The 27,431-nt window shown below is 35.3% G+C and overlaps 1 protein-coding gene across 6 annotated transcripts in view; it reads right to left on the bottom strand.

The window, feature by feature from the left end:
- COL24A1 (collagen type XXIV alpha 1 chain) overlaps positions 1-27,431 on the bottom strand; it is a 400,532-nt gene that overhangs the window by 187,638 nt on the left and 185,463 nt on the right. For all 6 annotated transcript variants that reach the window (XR_012418180.1, XM_015433402.4, XM_065519318.2 and 3 more), the window contains 4 exons: positions 26,980-27,033; positions 25,871-25,915; positions 20,676-20,729; positions 17,374-17,418 (listed from right to left, as the gene is read on the bottom strand). Coding sequence is in view for 5 of the 6 variants with exons in the window: in XM_015433402.4 (XP_015288888.3) it covers positions 17,374-17,418; positions 20,676-20,729; positions 25,871-25,915; positions 26,980-27,033 (198 nt within the window). In the remaining variant the exon portion in view is untranslated. The remainder of the gene's footprint in view (positions 1-17,373; positions 17,419-20,675; positions 20,730-25,870; positions 25,916-26,979; positions 27,034-27,431) is intronic.

Here is a 27,431-nt window from a genome sequence, read left to right as displayed (position 1 = left end):
ATTGGTTGCTCTCTGAGAGCTGGGACAGACTTTTCTTCTGCTGCCTTGGACATTAGAACTCCAGGGCATGCCAGCTTTTGGACTCCAGGACTTACACCAGTACCCACTATGTCCTGTGCCTTTCAGCCTTGGACTGAGTTACATCATTGGCTTCCATGGTACTGAGGTCTTTGTACTTGGACTGAGCCAAGCTACTGGCATCCCAGGGTCTCCAGTTTGTAGATGGCCTATTGTGATACTTCTCAGCCACCATAATCATGTGAGCCAATTCTCTTAATAAATCCCCTCTCATATATCTATACATAATCTTATGGTTCTGTCCCTCTGAAGAATCCTGACTAATACAAATTTGGTATGGGAAAGCTGAGTATCATTCTTTCATACTGTATTCCTTACACACAATGAAAGAGGTCTGTGAAATTGTTATCTCACCAAAAGGCTGTGATAAGTTAAGTGAATGTGGCTACTTAATAGTGAAAGAGAAAAGTTTAAAAGTTAATTACTACTGTGAATTACTAAAAGTTAATTACTACAGTGAAAGCAGAAAATCACTTAATTGCAACAGTTGAGCAACAATTAGGCATTCAAATAGACAACATATGTTTATAAAATGTGTAGACAACAACCACTCTTTAAATACCAGTGCAGCAGGTGTTTCAAAGATTACAGAGGAGAAAAGGCAGGTTAAAAGTCCAAGAAATCTCTCCTTCCAAATTATGCAATAATGTGTGACTTCTACCCCTTCACACATAGCACCAATTGCTGTGCTATGTATTTCAGCTTCATATCATTCCAAACTGGAAGTATAAATTATGAAAACACTTTTAGAAAGTTCTAATTCATGTTATGCAGTTTTTGCAAATTTGACTCCATGGAAGTGCATTGTCACAATGTTGATAGTGTGTGTAGGCACTGTGTGTATATGTCAAAACATTGAACTTTCCCAGTAAATGAAGAGATGTCCTTTTTGTACATTTGCATTTGTGAAAGATAAAATTTCTACAGATCTCAGCTCTTTGGAAAAGATTATATGGCTATGTGCATATGTAGTGGTGACTCACTGCAGCTTTTGTATTGATCTTGTCAAAAGACTTGGGTTCTCTGTTACAGTGTTCCAGATGGGTGCAGTTATAAAGCTGGGTATAGACAATTACCAACCATAAGTGATACAGTTTTTATACATTTCACTTTTTGACCTATTAATTTATGAATATTGTTCATCTGCTTATAACTGATATACCCGTGCAACTGTCATTAGAATATCTGAGTGTTTCTGCTTGCAAAAATATGTATGTTATCATTGCCTATTTTATTAAAGTAGCCTAGGAAGTGTTCTGTCATGTTTTTTATGTTTCTCAAATACAGCTTCTTTTAACAATGTAAATAAATCTTTTTTAAAAAAATTTTAATTATTCTTTCCAGAATTATATTTTCAGATTTGATCTTACAAGATTATAGCCCAAATCCCTCATTAGTACTTCACAGGTAGGACAGACACTTCCTCTGTGTAAAGAGATTCTTTTATTTTTTTTTTGAGACGGAGTTTCACTCTGTTGCCCAGGCTGGAGGGCAGTGGTGCAATGTCGGCTCACTGAAAGCTCCCCCTCCCGGGTTCAAGCAATTCTCCTACCTCAGCCTTCTGAGTAGCTGGGACTACAGGCATGTGCCACCACGCCTGGGTAATTTTCTGTATTTTTAGTAGAGATGGGGTTTCACCATGTTAGCCAGGATGGTCTCCATCTCCTGACCTCATGACCCACCTGCCTCGGCCTCCCAAAGTGCTGGGATTGCAGGTGTGAGCCACTGCGCCCAGCCGAGAAGAGATTCTTAAATACAACAATACATAACAACATTGTACTGAAAATCCTGAAGCTTAAGGATGCCGTGACTGACTGAAAAATTGAAACAATTTTATAAAAAAATTCTATGTGATTTCTTAAGTTAAACCTTGAGTGTGGTTTTGTATGACCTTTCTCTTGTACTGGAGTCCTGTAATATACAGAGCGGAAAGCAAGCATATATTCTCATCTTTGAGAATACTGATGACTGAGACCTTAAGACCATCACCAACTGACCTGCTAACTACTGCCACAGATGCCAGATAGGTTGGTCTAATTATGGGGCGACTGGATGCATACTAAGCTAGATCTTGGAGTGGGGCGAGTGGATGGTGCTTCTAGTTGCAGATGGTTCTAGATTTTAAGAGTGAGATGAAAGGACCCACCTTCAGACTTCCTGTAGGCAACTTGAGTGACCATCTACATCTTTCAGTCTTTGAAATGTTCTTGAGAGAAATATTAATCTAGTTCTTAATGACTTATTTGTTTGGTAAATTACTGGTTACTTGGAAAATACAACATAATTCCTCAAATAATGTCTCCTATGAACATTTTATCTGCACATCTGGGCAAAAAGAGTTAAGACAGCAGGCTTGAGTTTGCCATCTTTAAAATGGCCTGCTTACAAGACTGGCTCTTGGCTGGTGTCTGGGGAATTTGGATTTGCGGACAGTTCCCAGCATTTCCAAAACTGGCAAGAGTGGTTCACTGTGCCTCTACTGTTTGTGCAAACAATATATTTATGCTAAACACTTGTTTTCCCTCTGAGAGTTTGGGGTTTTGCTACATGATAGCCAGAGGGTAGCTATGTGATCAACCCCCAATAAAAATCATGGACACTGAGTCTGTAATGAGCTTTCCTGGTAGACAATACTTAATGTGTTATAACTCAGTTCTGATTTGAGTGTATTAAGTGCATACTGTGTGACTCCACCAGGAGAGGACTCTGGGACACTGCCCTGGGTTTCCTCTGGACTTCACACCATTCCCTTTGCTGATGCTCTGTATCCTTTCACTGTAATGAATCTTACTCATGGGTAAGATTCATTCATATGCTGAGTCCTGTGAGTCCTACCAGTCAATCACTGAACCTGGGAGTGACTTGGGGACCCTCAACACAGTGTCCTAAGGTATCTCCATGAGGAACTTGGGGAAAAGGAGAAATATAACTGCCTTGTTATCCTTCTCCTTATGCAGCAGCAGCAGCAGTATAATAAATACAACCATCACCATTTATTAAGTACTTTCTATGTGTCAGCTTCATCCAAGGCAGTTCCTATTTTCTACCCCTGACAATAAACACGGCTAAAAGGCATTTTACCTTAAGTTTTACAAATGAGGAAGTGGAAATCCAGGATCAGAATTCAAACATATCTTACCTTAAAACCCATGCACTTTCTAAAATAACACATTCATTCCTTCTCTTTCTTATTTAACAGCTATTTAATGAAAAGCACCACATTTTTATATGGCAGTTTGTTTAATTTTCAATATTCAAACTGAAACAGAACTACTATTCTGTTGAAATTCTTAACTGCTCTGTGTTATATATATATATACCGACTAGCCAATATGGGAAATTGGTGACTACAAAAAGAAAGAAATCCAGTCGGTGTGTACTTCATGCTTTTTGCACAGGACAAAAGGGACAATCCTGAGTTTCAAAACCTTAGGATTAGATGAGACATTAAATGTAAAATAATTAGCACACGGCATGAACAGATGCTTAATAAGTATTAGTCCCAATTTCCTCATGGGTTACGAATTATTTTGGCAATTAAATCAATGCCTTAATATCCTTGTCCCCATTCCCTTATGGACTGTTTTAGATTTACCTACCAAAACTAGATGAGCACACAGTGGTCTTGACAAAGACATGTAGAACTCAACTGACCCTAGTTGCTACCAAATTGCCAAGTATTTCAATCCAAGACTTGTTCACTAAATTTGTGACATATGCCAGGAATGTGTTAGATAATCAGGAAACAAAGGTGAACCCCCCTCTTTACAATCTAGTGTCCGCAGTCCAGTGGAAGAAATGCAGGTTAGTATAGGTGACACGGAGAAGGGAAATTGAAACCAACCAAATTGCCTTATTCGGAACATGTATATTCTTTCAGTTTCATCTATGCTATTCTAACTAGAAATTTAATGAAAATAAGTGGCTATTGGACATATTTTCATGTTAGACATCTCCTATCAGTATATCTATTGATACCAGTGAGAAAAAAATAACTGATCCTTTAACAATAAAGAGCCTCTGATAATCCTGTTATGGGCAACAAAATATTTGTTTTAAAAAGCTGACTTAAAAAAATCAGTGTAACTGATTGAACTTCAAGTGGCATGTATCACATTAAGAAGACTTAACACTATACTTCCTCCTAAAATACAACATTCTAATCCAGGCTAATAACTATTTGTAATTTTTTTCTCATATTATTAAAATGGGAATAATTTCAAGGATATTTCATTTCTATCAACAGTACATGGAAGCCCGTCAACCCCCGACACTTTCTCCATCACATAAGTTTTATGGAATTTGGCAGTCATGCATGTATGCTATAAGAATTTATTTCATCATGTTTTTCCCTCAGGTCATTGTGTTTCTTTGAAATTGGTATTTTTGAAACAGTTTATTCCTTTTTTCCCTGCATCCATCACTTTCTGTACTGTTAAGATATCAATTACTCCATGAAGTCTCATGCATATCTGCAGATGAAAATAATCAATTTATTCTTACTTTGTAAGGGATAAATCAAGTATTAACTTTTTTCAAGAAGCCTTTTTGACTATTTTAAACCACTATAAGCTCTCAATACCCTCATCCTCTTTAGTAACTAAATTATTTACCATGAACTTTTTGGTAACTAAAGAAACCATTAACTCTTATCCTGTTTCTTCTATTACAAATATTGACTTTTTGAGATTTGATGATCCTTAAGGAGAGCAATGTCATCATGTGTTTCTGTATACCAACACAACTTAGCAACACCAAGGAGTCAAAAAACTATATTTTTGAATGACTCCTCCCTGACTCATTCTACGAGGCCAGTATCATCCTGATACCAAAACCTGGCAGAGATACAACAAAAAAAGAAATCTTCAAGCCAATATCCTTGATGAACATCGATGTAAAAATCCTCAACAAAATACTGGTAAACTGAATCTAGCAGCTCATCAAAAAGAGATGTACAACATTAAAAATACAAGTAATTGCCAATTACTTAATCTTTATGAGGTTTTCTGAAACTTTCTCTTAACATTCTTTCTTGACACACTTTTGACAATTTTTCATCTTTTCAGTCTCGGTTATCAATACATATTGGTATTTTCTGCTATGCTATGAAAGCAATCTGGTCTCAGAGTCCTTACTCTTACCTACTTTGTTATATTCTTCTAAGATATTTTGTTTCCAAAATCATAGTTAGATATGATTGTCACTTTTTCATTCAACAAATATTTATTGAACAACTGATAAGTGAAAGAGTTTTGTGCTAGTCAGTATGAGGAATATAAATAGGAAGGGAAGCATGGATTCTTCCCTAAAACATTTATAATCAAAGAGCCTAGGGATATAAATATCTAAAACACAAGGAAGAAAGTGTTAAAAAATACAAAAGACTACATTTTATTGAATTTAACAAGAGATAAAGTTTGTTTTCAGCTCGGAGATTTAGGGAAGATACTCCACAGGTAGTGTTTGAGCTGGGCCTTTAAGGAATAGATAAAATTTGGAAATATATACAGAGATGGAAGTCTAGGACACTTCAAAAGGGAACGGAAATTGAGTCGATCCAAATCATTAATTTTTGAACAAACGTTTATTGAATATATATTATGTGCCAGACACTGTATATAAGATACAGTCCTTGAGTTTATGGAGCTTTTACTCTATTTCCTAAATATCTTTTATAACTTTCCCCTTCATTGCTGCCCAAGTTGAAGCATTTTGCTGTCATCTCTCCTTAATATTACTGCAATCACCTGTTATTGGTCTCCCTTTATCTCCAATTCATCTTTTATCTTGCAGCAGCAAGATATTTCTAATGGGCTAATATGACTGTTTCAAAATATTCCCATAAATTCAATTATCTCCTTACCGCTACAGGACCCAGTGTTAATGACTGTGGATGGCATATATACAGCGTTCCTCATTATTTCATCATTGTCTACTCCTCGTTCAGACGCTTTCTTTTCTCCCTCCTCCCTTTTACTGTGTGATCCAGTGGTATAAAACTAATTATTATTCAGTATGTATTGGTTCTCTCATGATTCTCAGCCTCTGTACATGTCCTGTTACCTAGAGTGATGCCTAAGGCCTTCTTATATTTTTAGGAAAACTCCTCCACATTATTCAAGGTCCTACTGACTCCTTTTCAAAGCCTTCCCCTGATTATCCCACAAAAAAATGCTGTGCTCTTCTATTATAGCCATAAAATATTGTATCATAATGGATTTTTACTTGTCTCTCAATGAACTCATAAAAAGCAAGAATTTTTTAAACTATTTATCTGTAACACCTAACAGTATGTCTGACAAACAATTGGTATCCAAAATATATTTGTGGAATAGTGACAATCTCAAAAAGCCAGTAGATTAAGGTTGTAAATAATGGATGCAAAACATATTACATATGTAGAATTTATAAGAGTTAGTAGCTCACTGAAAGCAAGTACAAAGGAAAAGAGGGAATACAAAAAAAAATGCTGAATTTTAATCACCTGGTAACTGGAGAGTGTGGTACCAATTCAGAAAATAGTAAGAGGAGGGGGTGAATTGAATTTTAGAAGAAAGGTGATGAGTGAAGGTTTGAACCCAGTAAGCATTAGGCCTGAAAACCTGAAAATAGCCTCAAACAAAGGCACAAATAAGTTTTAACTTTACTAAAAAGTACAGATCAGGGGATGCTTTCAGATTTAACTTCATCTGTCATTGATTTCATAAGCAGAAGTTACCCTTCATGATTCAGTTTGTGCTTCACGAATCATGGCGCTTAAAGGACTTAAGGTCCAGAAGAGAAAAGACATATGCAAATAAAAAATGGCAAGAAGTGGAAATAGAAACATGTATAAAATACAGAGGATACTTGATGTGAAATATAGAAGTGATACTGGCATTGACTTGTAGAAAAAAGAGTATTTGTGAACTCAAGAAGTTGGGTGGGACATTAGAGGCAACTAGTAGAAGCCAGGTGAGCTGTGATTCATTGTGCCTTACCTCCCTCCAGCTATCATGAACTGCTTACAGTACAGTTATGCAAACGCTCCAGGTCATTTCATGCCTCCATGTTTTATTCTCATGCTGTTGTTCCCATTGAAATGTCCTTCCTTATTTTGACTGCTTCACAAGAATCTGTTGCATTTTCAGACTTAGATTAAGCACACTAATGTATACTGTCTGTACTGTATACAGACAGTAGCAAATAAATTTTTAAAATTACTTTCATTTCTTAATTTATCACAGTTCAACATACATGTAGTGTCAATGTACAATTATAAGACATGTGGTCACTGCTATAGAAGAGTTTTCTGTATGGATAGTTCAAGTAAAAAAGTTACTGTGATATCAAACAATGAATGCTAAGAACCATAATAGTGTAGATAAAAGTGCTGAAAAGGCTAAAGAAGGAAGAAACGCAATCTAACTGGGCATGGAGATTAGAAAAGACTTCATGGTTGAGCAGGTAATTTAAGATGGATCTTGAAAGTTGATGCTTGGTGGACAATGAGGGTGGGAAAGTGAAGGTCTTTAGAGGTGACAGAAACAGCTTGAAACAAAGGCATAAATAAATGAGTGATGTTTAATGAATATTGAGTGGCCAGATCATAGGGAGTAAGTTGGAAAGTGTAGGAATAACAACTGTAAAGATAGGTGAGGAATATATTGTGGGTGATCTTAAAAGTCAGAATAAAATTTTTTACAATTTATATTCTTAAAGCCTCTACAGACTCATTTTCCTCCTTATAATCTACTACGTCCCATTCCCCCAGCATTTTTTGGAGGCATTTATATCATCTTGGTCTTTTCTGATTTTAGTGACAGCAAATTGATTTTATCAACACACCAGAAAAACATAGATTCCAAAACTCATTAATCAGAAAAGTGCTGAGAAAACCAACCTCAGCTGTTATTATTTTTCCATTTTCAACCGAAAATGAAAAGGTTATATACTTATAAAAAGTTTTCTATAGGTGGCTACATTTGTGGTTAAAATAAAATCCAGATTTCAATCAATTACTTTTCTTATAGTCAAAAGAAGAGCGTTCATATATTTGTGGTCAAAAATGCTATGCTACTTCCCTCAAGGGGCTGCTTAGTACCATTAATGAAGAAAAGAGACATTTCATAAACAGAAGATAGAGTCCAAATTCAAAATATCTCAACCTGATAGGAAACATAAGTTTAATGACATTCTCTGATAACTTTTTCAAAATAATAAAATAAAAAGTCACTAAAACTTAAAATATGGAAATGCTTTGATCTGTAAAGCAAGACTTCAAAAAACATGCAAAGTGTTCAGAAAAATGTTTCTTGTGAACATGTGCACCTAAAGAACAGATTTCACTCCTCTTGAACATATTTTCTGGTAAGATTCTTAAGTGTTTGTTATGCAAAAAAAGTGATAAATTCCAGAAAAGTACTTTAGATATACATGTGGTTGTATATGTAAATGCAAATTAATTCATTATGTTCACACTACACAAAATAAATAAGTGGTAGCAACACAATTTGTCTGCTAATTTGAATCTGTTTTCTGATTTGAAAGTAAGAGTTGAAGAAATCACATGTGTTTAATATTTCTTAATGATAAAAGACAAATTAGGCAGAATCACATATGGTAGATTCATTTAACAAAATCTTGTACATCTCAAATAAAGTATAACCTTCTAGGACAGGAAAGGGCAAACTACAGCCTGTAGGCTACCTCCTGCTAGCCGTCTGTTTTTGTAAATAAAGTTTCCTGGGAACAGAGCCAGGCTCATTCATTTATGTATTCACTATGGCTGCTTTCATACTACAACAGTTGAGCAGCTGTGATAGAAACCGTATGGCCTGAAAGTCTAAAATATATACTCCCTGGCCCTTTATAAACAAGTTTCCTGACCACTATTCTATAATGTTTGTAACCTTTAAGTTTTAAAATTTAGTACATTGATTACATAGACCTTAATACCTTTTTAAAAAAATCACAACCACAATAATTTTTCACTATTTTTACTCTCAGATTATAATTCAGCCACCATCTTCTCTAAGAGTGGTAGTGCCAACAGGTGGCCCAAAGCAATGCCTTTACCTTTGCCCCTTCCATTATTTCCATCAGTCCATCCTATTCTTTAATACCAACAAGCAATGTATTCTCCATTTTATAGATCCTGACCATAAAGTATCATTAGAAACCTTTGCTATTTTTACTGATGTGTAAATAAAAATAAGATAATGCACTACTAATAAATGCAAACAGTATAGTTTTCATGCAAACTAGCTTCAGGGGAAGTCCCTTGACAGCCTCTTCCAATCAAAATGCCACCCCTCGGGCCTTCTATATAGAAAGTTAGAGCTGCCATTTCCTCAAAAGTTGTGATTAACACTTCATAATATCCCTACCTAAGAGAATAGTAACATATTTTTGGCAAAATAAAGCCAGAGTTTCTCTATCAACACATATGTCCTTATGACAGCTGCCAAAATAACTTTTGCTTCTTTTTCTTAGAGTATCTTATGAAAGAGGACTAATGTTTTGGCAAAATATGTGTATAATCTTTTCTCATTTTCTAGATCATATACCACTTAAAGATCCAGTCTTACTTTACTGTTCTCTCTAGCACACAGTAAGTGTTCAATAAGTGTCTTCCGAATGCTGGAATAAATAAAAGAGAAAAATACTAGTTTTTAACGGTATCTTCCTTTTGTTTGGCTATAAAAATCACAGTATCCTTCTGAAACACAGAAACATAAGTACACGATGAAGAAAAACATGAGACACACATATTTGTAGACAATGAATTTACTTCAAGTCACAGAATAATAATGTTTAACCCTATTAGGATTCTAACTATTAATGTCCCAGGCACATATACAGAATTATATTGAATGTGATTTTTAAAAAATAATCCTTAGGAGTAAATCCTTAAAAACCAGAGGTTATTAAAAAATACTATTTCTATCAATTCTAAAACAAGTAAGGTGATCAAATTTACATTTCCTTACTCTGAAGGCTAACGGGCTAATTGCCTCTGAGGGCAGTAAGCATGTTAAATACTCACATCTGTAAAAGACTGATGCTATCTTAAAAACAAAATTTCATTTTAATATCTCTTTTATTTTTATTATTTTGAAGAAGTAGTTTATTGTTTTTACAATTTGGGCAATTTGAAAAATTTTATTAGACTAAGAAGGGTACTCTCTTGTTTATTACTCTTTAATATGGCATGTATGATAACTAGCTTGTTTTCTATACCAGTGCATGAATGCTAGGTCTAATTCTTTTTCAGTTTTGAAGATGATAAATATCAAATACATGATCCTAACACATAATAATTTTGTATGTCTGTGGTTTTTCAGAATAGTTTCTCAAACCATAATATGGTATGTGTGGCCCCATGACCTCTAACTTCATGCAGTAATAGCAGGTTTATACTTATTCATTAGAAAGACAACTGAAAATCTTCAGGTGATTGCTAAAAGGAAGCAGGATGATAGTGAGAAGTTAAAGATATCTCCTTTTCAGTCCCAGCTCTGCTGCGATACGACCTGACTTTGGACAAGTTTCTTGACTTCTCTGAAACATAAGTTCCTTTTGTATAAAATAGGAATAATAATTATTATTTTCCAGGGTGACTATGAGGATTAAATAATACAATATATGCAAAGTGTCTGGCATATTATCAGTTCTCAATAAATAGTAGCTACTTTTTATCATATTCAGGTAAACACCCTCCTGATGATGAAATGTATCATGGATACACATTTCATATAACTTTCCATTGCCTGAAAAAAATTACTACCCTCATCATATAGAAGGTATAAAACAGCTTTACTGCTGTTATATAGATATGAGTAGCCTAAAAACAGGAGGGGTAGATGACATTCTTTAAGATAAAGGCACTGAAACTACAAAGGCCCTAGTTAGGCATAGTTGTAGCGTTATACTGCAGTTCTTGCTGCTTGGCTGAATGGTACCACCAGTATCTGGGTCTTTCCCTCAAAGAAATATGACTTCTTATGATTTAGGTAGGTACCTCTAAAACTAGCAGTCTCCTATTGATACAGAAGCGGGGCGGGGAAGTGCAGGGTAGGGAAGGCTGGGGAAACTAGCCAGGGCTCCACCCTCAGGCCTGTGCCTAGGATGGCCCACCATGCTCCCCATCCTGTGCTCATATAAGCCCGATACCTTAAGTAGACACAGACACAAACGGGTGGACATCAAGAGGAGCTGAATAACACAACAACAGACACCAACAGGTCATCTACGGAGAGACCACATGGAATTCAGTTGGTGTGGGTGGAGAAGAGTCCAGCCACTGGGCAGCCTGACTCTAAGGGAAGACCACCTTCTCACTCCATCCCCTTTTTGCTCCCCATCTGGCTTGCTGAGAACAACCTCCACCACTCAATAAAACCTTACACCCATCCTCCAAGTCCACTGTGATCTGATTTTTCCAGTACACCAGGGCAAGAATCCGGGATACAGAAATCCCTCTGTCTTTGTGATAAGGCAGAGCATCTAATTGAGCTGATTAACACAAGCCGCCTGCAGATGGCCAGGCTGAAAGAGCACACTGTAACACATGCCCAATGGGGCTTTGGGAGCTGTAGACACTCAACCCTAGATGCTGCCATGGGATTGGAGCCCCAAAATGCTACACACTACCTCCCCGTCTGCATGCTTCCCCTCGGGGTTTGACAGCGGGACACCAAAGAAATGAGCCACACCCCTATTGCACACCCTGCAAGGGGGATAAGGGAACTTTTCCCATTTCATTATTAATGAAAGAAAAAATTGGAAATAAAATAAAATGAACATGTATCAAGCTAATTTCATGGTAATTCTACTAGAGGGCAGCAAAACCAATCACTGTATCAAATGAGGTTTTGTGCTGAGCACTTCTACGATATTTTTTTCTGGCTCTTTCAAAGTCTTTCCTATTTCCATCACAAATACATTAAGTTATATTTCCATAATTCTCAGAGGCAAATAACATTTGACAATATTTTAAAAAGTAAATTGCCAGCTGGACTTAAGATATTACAGAGCAAAATTTTATTTTACCCTTTTCACATCTCCTAAACATTAATTCCCAAGGATGCACTTTAAATTTTAAAACAGGACAAATTGATGATTACCTGATGCAGAAAAGAGTGACTTGGAACTGGAAATACAAATTTTGGATTTGAAATCCAGGTCTGTTACTTACTCACTGTATGAATTTGGATACATTACATAATTTCAATAAATTTCAGCTTCCTCATTTATAGAATGCAATAAGAAAACTTACTTTATAAGAGTTGTTTAAAGACTAAATGAAATTAACAGGACTTCAATAAATACATTTATTTCTTTTTTCTTCCTCCACTGACTCCACCTCTTTTTGCTTTTGAATCAATTGGTTATAACCCAGCTTGGAATCAGTCATGAGGGGATTTACGATTCTAAAGGTTTTGTAATGAGAAACAGGATACCTGATTTTGAGGATTATCCATGCCTTTCTATTCTTCTTCCTCGCTGCTCATTGGACATTTATTATACATTAGCACACCAGAGGGGAGGCAGAAAAACAGAGAGGACACAGTAGATTTCTCATGAAATCTTACTTTGTTCACCAAAGTCTGTAAGTAAAGGAATTATTGTGGTAAATCAAATAAGTTGGGTTATGTTTTAAGAAATGAAACAATGTGGCCAGACTACTGGGCAATCATCTGAAAATCTTCAAGTGGGGCAGAAATGTGGCAACTGAAACTCAGTGTAATCAAGGAAACTGTGAAAAAACAAAATATGAGACCAGAAAATGATCCTAGAAATCCCTACCGATTATTTGCCAAAGACATCCCCAGTTTTCCTGTTATAGGTAAAAGGCCTGCTTGATTTAAGCATCATCAACAATAAAGAAAACATAATAGGAGTCATTACCTACTCATGAAGAAAGCTGTGAAATCACTGCCTGTAAAATACTTTACTCTAGTTCTGTTTGCTCCAACATCAGAAAGACATAATTAAACTAGAAAAAGGCCAGAGAAACTTGGAGCCAACCCAAATGCCCATCAGTGATAGACTGGATAAAGAAACTGGCACATATACACCATGGAATACTATGCAGCCATAAAAAGAATGAGTTCACATCCTTTGCAGGGACATGGTTGAAGCTGGAAACCATCATTCTCAGCAAACTAACAGAGGAACGGAAAACCAAACACCGCATGTTCTCATAAGTGGGAGCTGAACAATGAGAACACACGGACACAGGGAGGGGAACATCACACACCAAGGCCTGTTGGGGGGATGGGGGGCAAGGGGAAGGAGAGCATTAGGACAAATAACTAATGCATGCAGGGTTTAAAACCTAGATGACAGGTTGATGGGTGCAGCAAACCACCATGGCACATGTATACCTATGTAGCAAAACTGCACATTTATCCCAGAATTTAAAGTATAATTTAATAAATAAAATAAAATAATAAAATAAAATAAAATAAAAGGGACAGAGAAAAGAAGTCAAATTTGCAGGTGAGAGGAAGACTAGAAACATCAAAATTCCTAGAAAAAAGTCATGGATTCTTAGAATTGGAATTATCCTGAGACATTCTGTATACCATTTCCTTGTGCTTTCAGAATATTCCTGATAAATCCTACATAGTTTAGTTATCAAAGGCCTAATTGTACACTGGAGACTGACTAGAATCCTCCCCTGATTTGCAGCCTACCTCCAATCTGTTACCTCAAATATCTTCAAAATATATCCACTTCTCTTTATCTCCACTGGTCTAAATCATCTTTCTCATTCATACAGACTACTGCAATAGCATTCCCATTGGTTATCCTCTTCTACTTCAGGTCTTCAAAGCCATGTTCTAACTTCCCAATCCATTGCAACAAGAGTGATCTTAAACCTCAAATTAAATAATGACATTGGCTTACTTAGCATACCTTTAGCAATTGTTCATTGACCTTAGGTTCAAGTGCAAAGTGATAAACATGGTCCTAAATGATTGGCTCCTGCCTCCTTCACTAGTATCATCTCACATACCTTCACCCTTTGTTCATCAAAGTTTATCCACACCAACTTTATTTCAGTTCCTCGAAACAGCATCTACCATCACACATAACAATAACCTCCACAACAACAGCTAACATTTATCAAGTTTTTACTACATGACTGGCATTGTATCATGTTTAATCATCATAAGAAAATCTATAAGGTAGTTATTTTCATCATTTTACTCTGAGAAAAAACCAAATATTTAGAAACATTTAGTAATTTCTCCATAGCAAGGTAGGTGGCAAAGGTGGAAACAATGTTATATTGCATATTCCAGGGAAGTTTTTTCCCCACCCCTTCCCTGGCTAGCTCATATCATTCTTTATGATTACTACTCATATGTCATTTCCTCAAAACAGCCTTCTCTCATCTACTGATCATCTAAATTGGCACCCTTGTCATAGTCCCTTGTACTTTTTCTTTATAGAATGTATCACAGTTTGCATATTTCTTTATGTGACTATTTAATATCTGTCAAACCTCCAATAGACTGTAAGTTCCATGAAGGTAGGGACTATATGTTTAAAAATGTGCCTGGTGTAATCAATAAATATCTGCCTGGTAAATGACTGAAAAAAGACATCAAAACTTCTAATAATAAGATGTTGGATCACTCTATGGAAAAGCCTATTTGAGTGTTAAAAATTCTATTAAAATATTCTTGCCTACATTAAACCAAAAGCTGTTCCCTTATAATGTCTATCTACTGATCCTAATATTAGTCTCTTGGCCAATAGTGAAAAAGAATATTTTTTTTCTTTACAGCTCTTCGGATACTTTCAGCCTAGACAGTTTAAGACACAGAAGACTGGTAATTATGGTTAGATAATTCCAGATTTACTTCTAAACATCTGAATGCTAGAATGTGGAAGATGAGAGGGCATCTTTTGAAATTAGAGACTCATCTGGGGCACATTTATGGAAGTTAATTCTTTGTATACTATAAATAATTGCAAGAGGTAGACATGAAATATAGGTAGAACTGCTGTGCTTGGCACACTCTATCACAAATTGAATTCTAATTAGTATAAATCTAGAAACAAACAAACCTGGAGAAGGGCCAGTTAAAAGCAATTAATGACTATACAAAAAGATTGAGCAAAGTAAAAATCAGCTACTACAATTACAAGATAGATGTCATGAAGTACAACTGTACCTTCTCCTATCTCTCAAGAATTCTCTTGGCAACAGAACTCTAGATTAGATGAACTATATTTCTAAGATTTGGAAATTAGAAAGGCAAAATGAAAGCCAGAATTACTGAGAAACAAAAATATTCTTCAGACATTTTATATATTTGAATTAACCTGATATAGTCAGTAATTTTTTAAAGAAGGCTTCATGTGCCCTCCTTAACAAGGAAGATAGAATCTCGAAGTTGGAAAGATCTTTTTGTCTAATAACTTATCACATGCTTAAAGACTCTCTACAACATTTATATGAGATAGCTATCGAACCAATATTAAAACATCCAAGCATGGCATAAAGCAGAGATTTGGATTTTGAGTTAGGAGCTCTGGGTTTAAATCTCAATTCAGTAATTTATTAGCTATATAACTTTGAACTGGTTACTCAATGTGCGCCAGATTCCTAATTTTAAAAACCAGAATAACAAAATATATCTTTTAAAGCTGTTTGAGAATTAAATTAAATACCATAATATGAAATGTCACTTAGCATTATACCTAGTACATCGCAAATGTTCCATAAATGTTATTTTCCCTCCAGTGGCAAAAATCTACTACCTGCCAAGATAGTCCATGTCCTCTTTGGAAAGTACCAGCAGTGGGTTCTTATACTGTGTGGAATTAGTCCAAAACTATTAGGTAAATGACACTTAAAAGTTTAATATGTAAGATATTATTTTAAGAAAATATGTTCTTCATTAGTATTTTAACTTTGGATACCAACTTTATATATATTTCTTAAGCAATTTGTCACTCAGAAAAGGCAGAATTTGAGTAACCTTAGAGAAATATAAGTTACAATCATATCTGACTAGAAGCCTTTAATAATCTAATTCATATAAATACTTCCTTGAAACTTTCCCAGAAAAAACAAGAACAAAAAGTTCTCCTTCTAGTGACTCAGGGTTAATTAAGTATGGCAATGATCTTTTAAGACTACACAGATACTCTTCCTATTTTTATTAACAATTAATAACAAAAAATCAGTATCAGAAATGTTTTGCTGTTTTGTCACAAGACCAAGATTTATAATTGTTTAATTATTTAATCCTATAAAACAACCATATAGAAAAAAAATGTTTTAAGTCATAAGAAATAATTATCTATTTTGTGACAATTAATTTAGCACACTCTGTAAATAAATTCACTTTCCTGGTGTTAATTTAATGTTCTACTTTATATATGCTACGTAAGTTCATTTGTTAGAGAATATTTTGGCTGGCTTTCTTCACTGTAAAAAATAAAATTACTTCTAACAAATCTGATTCAAATACAACATGAAGCCTGTTCTTCCACAATAATATTAATTCGAACAATTCAATCTTTATTTGAGGAACACAATTATACTTTCCAACTCAATATGTCTTAGTTTACCTCAACTTTTCAAACCTAAAGAAAAATTATCTTCAAGCTATTAAATTATTATATAATTTAATAAGTTTTTAAATAATGAAAAATGGCTGAGCGCTGTGGCTCACACCTGTAATCCCAGCACTTTGGGAAGCTGAGGCAGGTGGATTACTTGAGGTCAGGAGTTCAAGATTAGCCTGGTCAACATGGGGAAACGCCGTCTCTACCAAAAATACAAAAATTAGCCGGGTGTATTGTGGCGCACACCTGTAACTCCAGCTATCCCAGAAGGCTGAGGCAGGAGAATCGCTTGAACCTGGGAGGCAGAGGTTGCAGTGAGCAGAGATCGTGCCACTGCACTCCAGCCTGGGCGACAGAGCAAGACTCCATCTCAAATAATAATAATAATAATAAATATAATTAATGAAAATTGTAAGGTCAAATTTAGATTGAAGCTATCAGAATAATATTGAAAACCAAAGATTAGAAACAATGTTTCTGAGGTCACAAATATAGTTTATATTGGATGAAAACATCATCAATTGTGTTTTCTCTCATTTCTCTCTTGTACATTAGGTTTTATTTGTCAGTAGAAACATCACAAGTAAGTTTAAATTTGTAGTAGATAAGAATTACTCTGATTCTGAGTAACTTGATTATAGCGAACATAATCATGGCTAATATGATTCCTAAAAATGCTTACAGTTGATTAAAAAAAATAAGAGCATAAAATAAGCTTACTGTTTCACCAATTTTCCCAATATTTCCTTGATCTCCTACTTCTCCCTGTCAAAAAAGAATATAAAGTTGCAAAAACAGTTATTTTTCAAGCTAGATTATTCATGACAGTTTCAACTTTCATTTTTAATGCAATTATCTAGTCATAACCTAGAAAAAGGCAAAGGAAATTTCAGTTACTTAAAACTTTGTTATAGGTGCAGCAAACCACCATGGCACACGTTTACCTATATAACAAACCTACATATCCTGCACATGTACCCCAGAACTTAAAATAAAAATTTTTAAAAACTTATGGTAGAGTATTTCTATGAAATGTGGCCTACCCTCTATTTTCATTCAAATAGTAATGTATCAGTCTGTTCTTACACTGCTATAAAGAACTACCTGAGACTGGGTAGTTTATGAAGAAAAGAGGTTTAATTAACTCACAGTTCCACGGTTTAACACCAAGCATGACTGCGAGGCCTCATGGTGGAAGGTAAAGGTGAAGCAAGCACAACTTCACATGTTGGAGCAGGAGAGAGTGAGAGCAAAGGGGGAAGTGCCACACACGTTTAAGCCATCAGATTGCGTGAGAACTCACTCACTATCACAAGAACAGCAAAATGGAAATCCGCCCCAATGAGCCAATCACTTCCCACTAGGTCCCTCCTCCAATTTGACATGAGAGTTAGGCAGGGACACAAATCCAAACCATATCAGGTAATAATCTATTTTCTTAAAAAATATTCTCCTATTCGTGACTTTTAATCACTTTTATAGATAAAATTTTTAAAAATAAAATCTTTATTGAGGTGTACTCTGTAAAAGACAGAGTAGTAAGCACAGTGAAAGGTATTAAGAAGAATGAAATTAAAGTCTTTCCCACAGGGATATTCTATTTGCTCAAATAGAACAATACATGGGACAGGTTAAGTACTCTAGGAGCAGGCACCCTGTGAACTGGAACAGCTAGAGCTGGCATCACTGGAGAAGTAACGCATGTTCATAACCTCTGAAACAAAATTTTGCAGTCCATAATGCTCTGAAAACTCAGAGTTTTTCACAACTCATTTGGTGGCAAACTTGACCTAACTTGGATGGATTTGGCAGTAAAGCTTATTTTGTTCTGAATAAGGCCATTTATAGTCTTGATGTATTCCAATTAATCTGAACATCCTTACATTTCACTACAGAAATATTAATATATCTAATTATGGTATGCTGTTGCACACCCTTCTGGTAGTGGTAAATAAAATATACTATATGCGACATGTTACTTTTCAAAAATCCAAACATTAATGATTTCAAATAATGGATTATGAAACTGTAAGCAGGGCCCTGAAAAATATGGGATACTTAACACTGGTAATGAGGAAGAGCCATTTTTGGTGGTGAGGAATGGCATCGGCAAAGGTATAGATTAACAAAAGGTGAAAGATTAAGTTCAAAGTACCACAGAGACACACTCTAATAGCAATATACATTTTGTGTACAGAAACAGATTAAATATGTTATGTCTAAAATTAATCAATTACTGTCTAAACATTAATAATTATATTCCAGTGTAGAACAGTAAGATGTTAAGATACTGAACAATATTGTAGCCAATAATGATGTGTGGCTACTGAATATTTGCAATAGGCTGGTCTCAATTGAATTGTGATATAAGTATAAAAAAAAGCATCAGATTTCAAAGGCTTTCTACAAAACAAGAATATAAAACATCTCATTAATAATTTCAATATTGATTACATGTTTAAAGGATATAATATTTTGATATCTTGAGTTAAATAAAATGTACTATTAGTTTCAGAGTCTGAAGGTAAGAAGTTACTTGTCTTTGACAACAACGAAAGAGAGAGAGAGAAGCTATTTCCCCAGGCCTAGAAAGAGAACACAGATCTAGGGTTCTATGAAGAGTGTGTTCCTTAACCAACTCCCCGAGGGAGTGCCAGGTCTCAGTTAATAGCTACATGATGTACTGAAACGCAAATTTCAGTGACAGCTAGGAAGGAATGAACATTACAAAATTTCCTCTGTTTACTAGGTAACACAGAAGCCGCCTAGATTCTGGTGTGATTCTAGGGAGAGAAAGTATAAAAATAACTAAGATTCTGTTTCTTGCCAATTTCACTGGATGGTAGCTCACAGTTGGATTTCCTAGCACTATTTGGCAGTCCAGTAAAGGAGAATTGTTAATCCCAGTAAAGGCGAATTGATTAAGCCTTCTGTTTATAAATACTACTACCCTATTTTTCAGAGGACTTTTGTATGTAACTTGAGAAAGAGTCAGGTACACATATTCTGCCCCAGGATAACTTTAGCCTCATATATACTGATACATTAAAACATACTTTAGCTCATATTTCTTTATCAAGCTCGAAAAGTGTTGTTTAGCTTTTCCTTAGGTTCCAGCATCATAAAAAGGATGAATTTAATAAAAAAAATTAGCTTTAGGAAACTTAGTAAAAATGCTGTGACTACGTCAATTTATAGTTAAATTTTAAATTTGCAAAACTTACCAATTCTTATAAGCTAGTTTCTTTCAGGTCTCAATTCTGTATGTAATAAACCATTGCATTACTTTATATTTGTTGGTGTTATAAAAAAATTATCCAAGAGCTTGGAAATAAAGTAAATAGTAAGTGATACATCTTCTTAATATCATAAAGTGATGAAGGTTACTCAGTGATTATCTAGTGAATATACTTAGACTCACCGTTTACTAGTGATTAAAAGATCCAGACTTAGTAAAGTTATATGAACTTGTAGATTTCTACCCAGTAGAATTGATAACCCCAGAAGTTATGGTTTATTGCCCTGTATGCAACCCACAAATCTTATCCTAACGTTTCTTTATTAAATCACATACATAGATATAGAATATAGATACAGACATAATCACAGATACACAGATTGGGCATCCAAGATCCAAGATCTGAAATAATAAATGTTCCAAAATCTGAAACTTTTTGAGTACCAGCATGACATTGAAAGGAAATGCTCATTGGAGCAAAAACCCAGATTTTTGGTTTGGGATGCTTAACTTGTAAGCATGTATAATACAAATATTTAAAACTCCAAAAAAACCTGAAATCTGAAACACTCTGGTTCCATGCATTTCAGACAGGGGATACTCAACCTGCATATAAACAGATACAAATATAAAGATACAGATTCTTAGTTGCTCTTCGTAACAGTTTTAACATCTTACCGGTTCTTTTTAAGTTGATGTGTTCATTTCATATTTGTATGAAAGTCACAATTTTATGTTTCTGAAAATTATATTTTAAAACTGACAATAAAGTCAGTTGCTTTACCTTTAAGCCTTCTGGTCCTGGTTCACCTGCATACCCCTTTTGACCTGGTTTTCCCTAGAACAGAACAGAATGAAAGAAGAAAGTATATATGTTTAGTCATTCTCATTTTTGAAAGTTTCCTAAGATATATGAAATTTAGACTATTCTTATAAAATTAAACACTTTAACATTATTTGATAAATGTATTTCATCATACTCATTCGCCATTCATTCTACAAATATCCAACTGTCTACTGCGTGCCATGAACAGTTCTAGATGCAGAGGATCGAGGACTGCACTAAACATACCTGCCCTCATAGAGCTTATATTTTAGTGAGAATAACGTTTTAAAAAATTAGTAAAATATTAGTATGTTAGGTAGTGGTAATATGAAAGGCAACAAATCAAGCAAGGAAGGGATATATAAACTGTTGTGGGAATTTTATTGAAAGTGTTCATAAGATTCCAGAAAGAAGACCTCACCAAAAAGTTGTTTGCAGATTACTTGTATTCTTACTTTAGTTTTCAGAGAGTCTAAAGGTAAGAATTGACTTGTCTTTGATGACAATGAGAGAGAGAGAGAGAGCGAAGCTACTTCCCCAGGCCTAAGGAGAGAAGAGAGATCCCAGGGTTCTGTGAAGAGTGTGACCCTTGACCCTCAACCAACTTCCCTAGCGAGTGCCATTCCCTGGGGGAGTTGGCAGTTTGGTGGCATTTGAATAAAGACCTAAAGAAAGGGACAAGTTATATGGATATCTGAAGGAAAAGTATTCCAGGCCGAGGAAAAGGGCATGTGCACAGGCACTACAGCTAAAATGTGTGTAGTATGTTGGAGAAATCAGGAGAAGCTGAAGAATTGAGAGGAGAAGACCAGTAAAGTGCTGAAGTCAAAGAAGGAAATGGGGAATGAGAAGTCAGGTCACATAGGGCCTTGTAGGTTGCAGTTAGGACTTTGACTTTTATCTGAGTGAGACAGGAAGCCTTAGACAAGATTTAAGGAGAAAACTGATAAGATCTAAGTTTTAACAGGATCACTTTGATTCCAGGGTAGAAGAAGAGAGTCTGAATAAGAGTCTAGTACAATAATCCAAGTGAGAGATGATGGGGGTGTGAATCAGGGTGGTAGCAGAGTGGCAAGATTCTGGATATAATATGAAGGTAGAGCTTCCAGGAACTGCTGGTGGGTCATGTGTGAAATGTGGGAGAAAGAGAAGAGTCAAAAATGAATCTCAGAATTTTAATGTAAGAGTAGCAGACCAAATGAAATGAAGAAGACTGAAAACAGGTTTGGAGGGTAAATAAGAAGCTAAGTTTTAGACATTTTAGTTTGATATGCTTGTTAGACATCTAAATGGAGAGATCTTGTGGTAGTTATTTACACAAGTTCAGAATTTAACAGGTAGAAAGATCTGATAAGAAGAAATAATCTTGGAAACCACCAGCATTTTGATGGTATTTAAAGCCCTAGGCTGGATGACCTCATTTAGCCAGTGAGTATAGATAGAAATGAGAAATCCACAGGCCAAGCTTTGGGGTATTCCAAAACTTAGAATTTGAAGAAATTAGAAAAAATTTAATTTGTGCCAGAAAGTTAGGAGGAAAATCATGGAAGTAAAGAAATTGTTTCTAGGAGGAGAGAGTGATCTTGTCAAATTCTGAAGAATAGAAGTATTGAGTAATAAGAGGACTCTGAGGATTGAGAAATGACAATTGGATCCAGCAATACAGAAACCACTGATCGTATTGATCAGAGTATTTGTATTGTAGTGGTGGGAACAAATGTGGTTTAAGCAGATAGAGGGAAGAGAAAAACTGAAAGAGCACGTATAGACAACACTTTTGAGGAGTTTTACTGAAAAGGGAAAGATAAAAATAGGGTAACACCTGGAAGGCAAACTGAGACCAAAAAAGTTTTGTTTTTGTTTTTAAGCTGGAAGAATAGCAGCAGCTTTATATGCTGATAGGAATGATTTCGTGTAGAGAAGAGAAAATATAGCAGAGACAGAGAGAACTGTTGGACCAATTATCTTGAGTAGTCAAGAGGACAGAGTATGCAGCAAACAACTGGAAGTTTTCCTTAGCTTGAAAAATGGCCTGCTCATCAACAACAACAGGAAAGAAAGCAGAGTATAGATAGAAGAAGGTGGGTACACGCAATGGCAGAAAACTGTAAGTTCTCTTCTGGTTACTTCAATCTTCTCAGGGAAGTAGGATGCCAGGCAAAGGCTAAGAATAAGGATGAGAGAGAACTGAACGGAGTTTGAAGAAACAAAGTATAAAGTAATAACTTAGAAAAGCAAGAGAATAAATAGGTTTGAAGACAGAATTCAGAATGTAATCAAAGGAATAATTATAATGTTTTAAGCAAGATGAGGAATTTGTGATCATAAAGGAGACAAGACACAATGGAAAAGCAGCAGAATCAATGCATTGACATTCCTATTGGGTTTATTAGACTGGATAATGAGAGAGAATGTATTAGAAAGAAAGATGGTGGTTGGGAAATGAGAAGTTTAAAATTGAAAATGAGAGGTCGCTATCACTGGTAATGACAAAGTAAAGGGTATGACTGTAGCAGAGAGTAGCTGAAAAGAATAGAGGATAAGATCAGTAGGGGAGAGCAGGTCCACAGATGAGGTGGCAGGGTATGGTTTCGGGATGAAACTGGTCCACCTCAGAAGATCATCAGACATTAGATTCTCATAAAGATCACACAGCCTAGATCCCTTGCTTGCACAGTTCACAACAGGGTTTCTGCTCCTATGAGAATCTAATGCTGCTGCTCATCTGACAGGAGGTGAAGCTCAGGCAGTTAGATGGTCAATACTGAGTGTCAACTTGATTGGATTGAAGGATACAAAGTATTGCTCCTGGGTGTGTCTGTGAGGGTGTTGCCAAAAGAGATTAACATTTGAGTCAGTGAGCTGGGGAAGGCAGATCCACCCTTAATCTGGTAGGCACAATCTAATAAACTGCCAGCAAATATAAAGCAGGCAGAAACATGTGAAAAGGCGAGACTGCCCTAGCCTCCCAGCCTGCATCTTTCTCCCATGCTGGATGTTTCTCTGCCTTCCATCATTGGACTCCAAGTTCTTTAGTTTTGGGACTCCGACTGGTCCTCCTTGCTCCTCAGCTTGCAGACAGCCTATTGTGGGACCTTGTGATTGTGTAAGGTAATACTTAATAAACTCCCCTTTATATATATCCTATTAGTTCTGTCCCTCTAGAGAACCTTGACTAATACAAGTGGTAATGCTCATGCCCAGTCCATGGCCTGGGGGTTGGGGACCCCTGCTATATTGGATTTTATTGCTGTTGTCAATTAAGACATGCTCATATTTTTTCTTCTTAAAGTGGAACAGAACAACCCTCTGGCTCACATTCTGTTTTTACTACACATAAAAGATTTAGCCACTTACAACTGTATTTAAGACTTCTAGTCTTATTAGACTAGAAGTCAAAACATTTTAATTTTTGCTTTTGCCTGCTCGAAATTATCGAATAATTTCCTAACAAGCAAAAAGCAAAGCAAAGAACTGAAAACCATCCTATTATTATTAAACATCAATTGTTCTCTAATTAAGTTAGACACACAGAACAAGAAATAGAGTTAAGAACCTGAATTATTAGATTTTTTCTATGATATTTACAAAACCAATTCTATTTTTATTTCCACTGCTTGGTAAGAGCCTTAGTGTGACATTTCTTTTATCTTTAATAATACTATTTCAAGCACTGTGTAGGATATTAAGATACAGTTATACATATTTACATTATGGAAAGAATCTCACTGGAATCTGGTATCAGCACATTTTCAAAGTCTTTGGAATCAAGCGATTCAGAGTATCAGAAACAGAATCATAACTTCTTGTCCTACTTAAATTCTATCATATTGTATTGATTTTGATTTGATCGTGTTATACTTGAACATGTAATATTAAAACCTTATTTTCAAATCTAAAAATAGGAACGATATCTTGCAGAGTTGTTTTCAGGATTAAAGATGATTCATATACTTATAGCAATATTAGGCCCCAAATTGATATTCAACGAATAGCAACAACAGTAATTATTAATATTAAGACTGTGTAGACCAGAGGTGAATATGGTTCTCCTCTTTTCAAAGGAAGTAAATTTTGAATAAGATCAATTTTATTGGGCTCAAATTCCAGTTTTTCTGTTATATAATTCTCAAAAAAAAAAAAAAAATGAAAACTCTTTTTTACCCCCAATGGGATAGTAGCAATATATGTGCTAGTAAGGTAAAACTGTGAAAGAAATAATTACAGCCTTTTTAAATGTAAAAGCATTTTAAGAACCAGTACTTTGGCCAGACATGGTGGCTCACTCCTGTAATTCCAGCACTTTGAGAGGCCAGGTGGGCGGATCACCTGAGGCCAGGAGTTCAAAACCAGCCTTGCCAACATGGTGAAACCCCATCTCTACTAAAAATACAAAACTTAGCAGGGTATGGTGGCACACGCCTGTAATCCTAGCTACTCGAGAGGCTGAGGCAGGAGATTTGCTTGAACCCAGGAGGTGGAGGTTGCAGTGAGTTGAGATCACGCCACTACACTCCAGCTTGGATGACAGAGTGAGACTCCATCTCAAAAAAAAAAAAAAGAAGAAGAAGAAGAAGAACCAGTACTTTATGATGTTGTCAAGAAAAGAAATGAGATGTATTTCATATGAGTCTAATGCCTCTTAAAATAAATGTAACACATATAACTTAATCATTTCATAAGGTAAACTTTGGTCATGTATACCAAAAATTTTTAAATAATTCATTTCTAGAACTTGAAAACAATTCACATATTACCCATGGTATTATCTGACAAAAACACTGGCAGAAAATACATCTTATTAGCCTTCCATAATTTTACTAACACATTTAGAAACAGGAAATCTCAGAATATTACTAAAATGGCTAAAGTATTTAGCTCCCTTTACATTTCAAGAAATTTATAAACAATTTGCACAAATTACTAAGTCTATAAACCACCAAAATAGCAAGTAACTACACAGTAGGCATAACATCATTCAAACTATCTTTGAGACTTCCAGTTATTGGCCTATTTTATTTTGGGGCATTTTATGACTATAGTTTGTTTTCATTTTTGTCCTTCACTATAATGTAAAATGTTATGATGTTAAAAACATTTATAGAACAGCTATTTTCAAGAAAACCACTTATGGAAAATTATACAATACCTACTCGTGGCCCCAGTTCCCCAAAGGGTCCAATTGGTCCTTCTTCTCCCTTAAAAACAAAAATCAGAACATATTATGGCCTAAAATGGGTATTTAAAAATGTAAACTCTTATTTTCTCTATTTATTCTAAAATGTGAGGCTCATTCTGAGATGTGATGAAAATAATGCTGTTATTTTCTTGTACTTTGAACTCCATCACCCCACAACACTTTAGTTTTTTGTGTGAACCTGGTGCATTCTTGTAAGGACCAAAAACTATATGGGTGGATAGAGACTGAAGATGAATATAGAAAAAAATTAAAAGTTTTTATTCATAATTCTCTAAGAGAAAAAAAAGCAGTAAGTGTTTTTACTACATTTACAGACATATTTACTAAATATACTGATTTACCTTTAAAAAATAGTTGATTGCTTTCTGAATAATACATACAGACCTCCCTAGAATCATATAGTATATATTATTTATTTGGTAAACATTTTGCTCAATTCACAATTCAAGTAAAATATAATTTATTGGTTCAAAAATATTAAGTAGTCACAAATAGTAAATATAAATTCTAGTATATATGAGTGAGATTCTGGGTTCAGATTCTTCAGACATTCCACTGGATACCGCTAACATAAATCATTTAATGAATTCAGAACACTGTAAAATGATTCTAAATTCTATTCCATAACTGACAAAATAAAGTGTCAACTTGAAGGCTGGGAATAGTGGCTCATGCCTGTAATCCCAGCACTCTGGGACGTTTAGGTGGGAGGACTGCTTGAGGCCAGAAGTAGGCCAACCTGGCTAAATAGCAAAACTGTGTCTTTACAAAAAATACAAAAATTAGCCAGGCTAATGGTGGTGCACCTGTACTCCCAGCTACTTGGAAGGTTGAGGTAGGAGGATTGCTGGAGCCCAGGAGGTCGAGGCTGCAGTGAGCCAAGATTGCACCACTGCACTCCATCCTGGGAAAGAGAGCGAGACTCTGTCTAAATAAATAAATAAAATGGTAACTGGAAATCTGATAGTGTTTAAACAAAAACTGAAGGCCCACAAGAAATAAAAAGGGAAACTTTTAACTAAAAACCTTGCTGAAGCTGACTGGATATCACTTCTTCCATACCTGAGTTCCTTTGAGACCAGGAGGTCCAGGAGGCCCTCTATTTCCGAGGAGTCCCTATAAAAGCAATATAAACGCACACAATAGAAATTTTAGATTAACTGACATTTTGATAAATCAGCATTAATGTGGAGATGGACAATACTCTTTGAAACCATTCATTTCCCATTAAGAAGTTCTCAAAATGGGTGGCAATATAGACAAGCAGAAAACAACAAAGCATCCAAAAACACAGGATAAACTTATTTTTAAACAGTAAGTTAATATTCAAATAATCTGCTCAGTATTTTATTCTTCAACCTCCAGACACCTTTTCAGAAAAAGTATTTCTAAAATGGAAGCAATGGGGCCAATTGTTAAACTGATAAGAGTAAAATAAAAAGAGTGTTCACAAAGTCTGAAAACAGATGGAAGAAACAAATAATGTTTTAATACCTATTAAGAGATCTGCAGAG

This window comes from Macaca fascicularis, chromosome 1 (genome assembly GCF_037993035.2).
Source record: "Macaca fascicularis isolate 582-1 chromosome 1, T2T-MFA8v1.1".
NCBI lineage: Eukaryota > Metazoa > Chordata > Mammalia > Primates > Cercopithecidae > Macaca > Macaca fascicularis.
The sequence above is the reverse complement of the archived record's forward strand: the minus strand, read 5'-3'. Positions and strand labels throughout refer to the sequence as shown.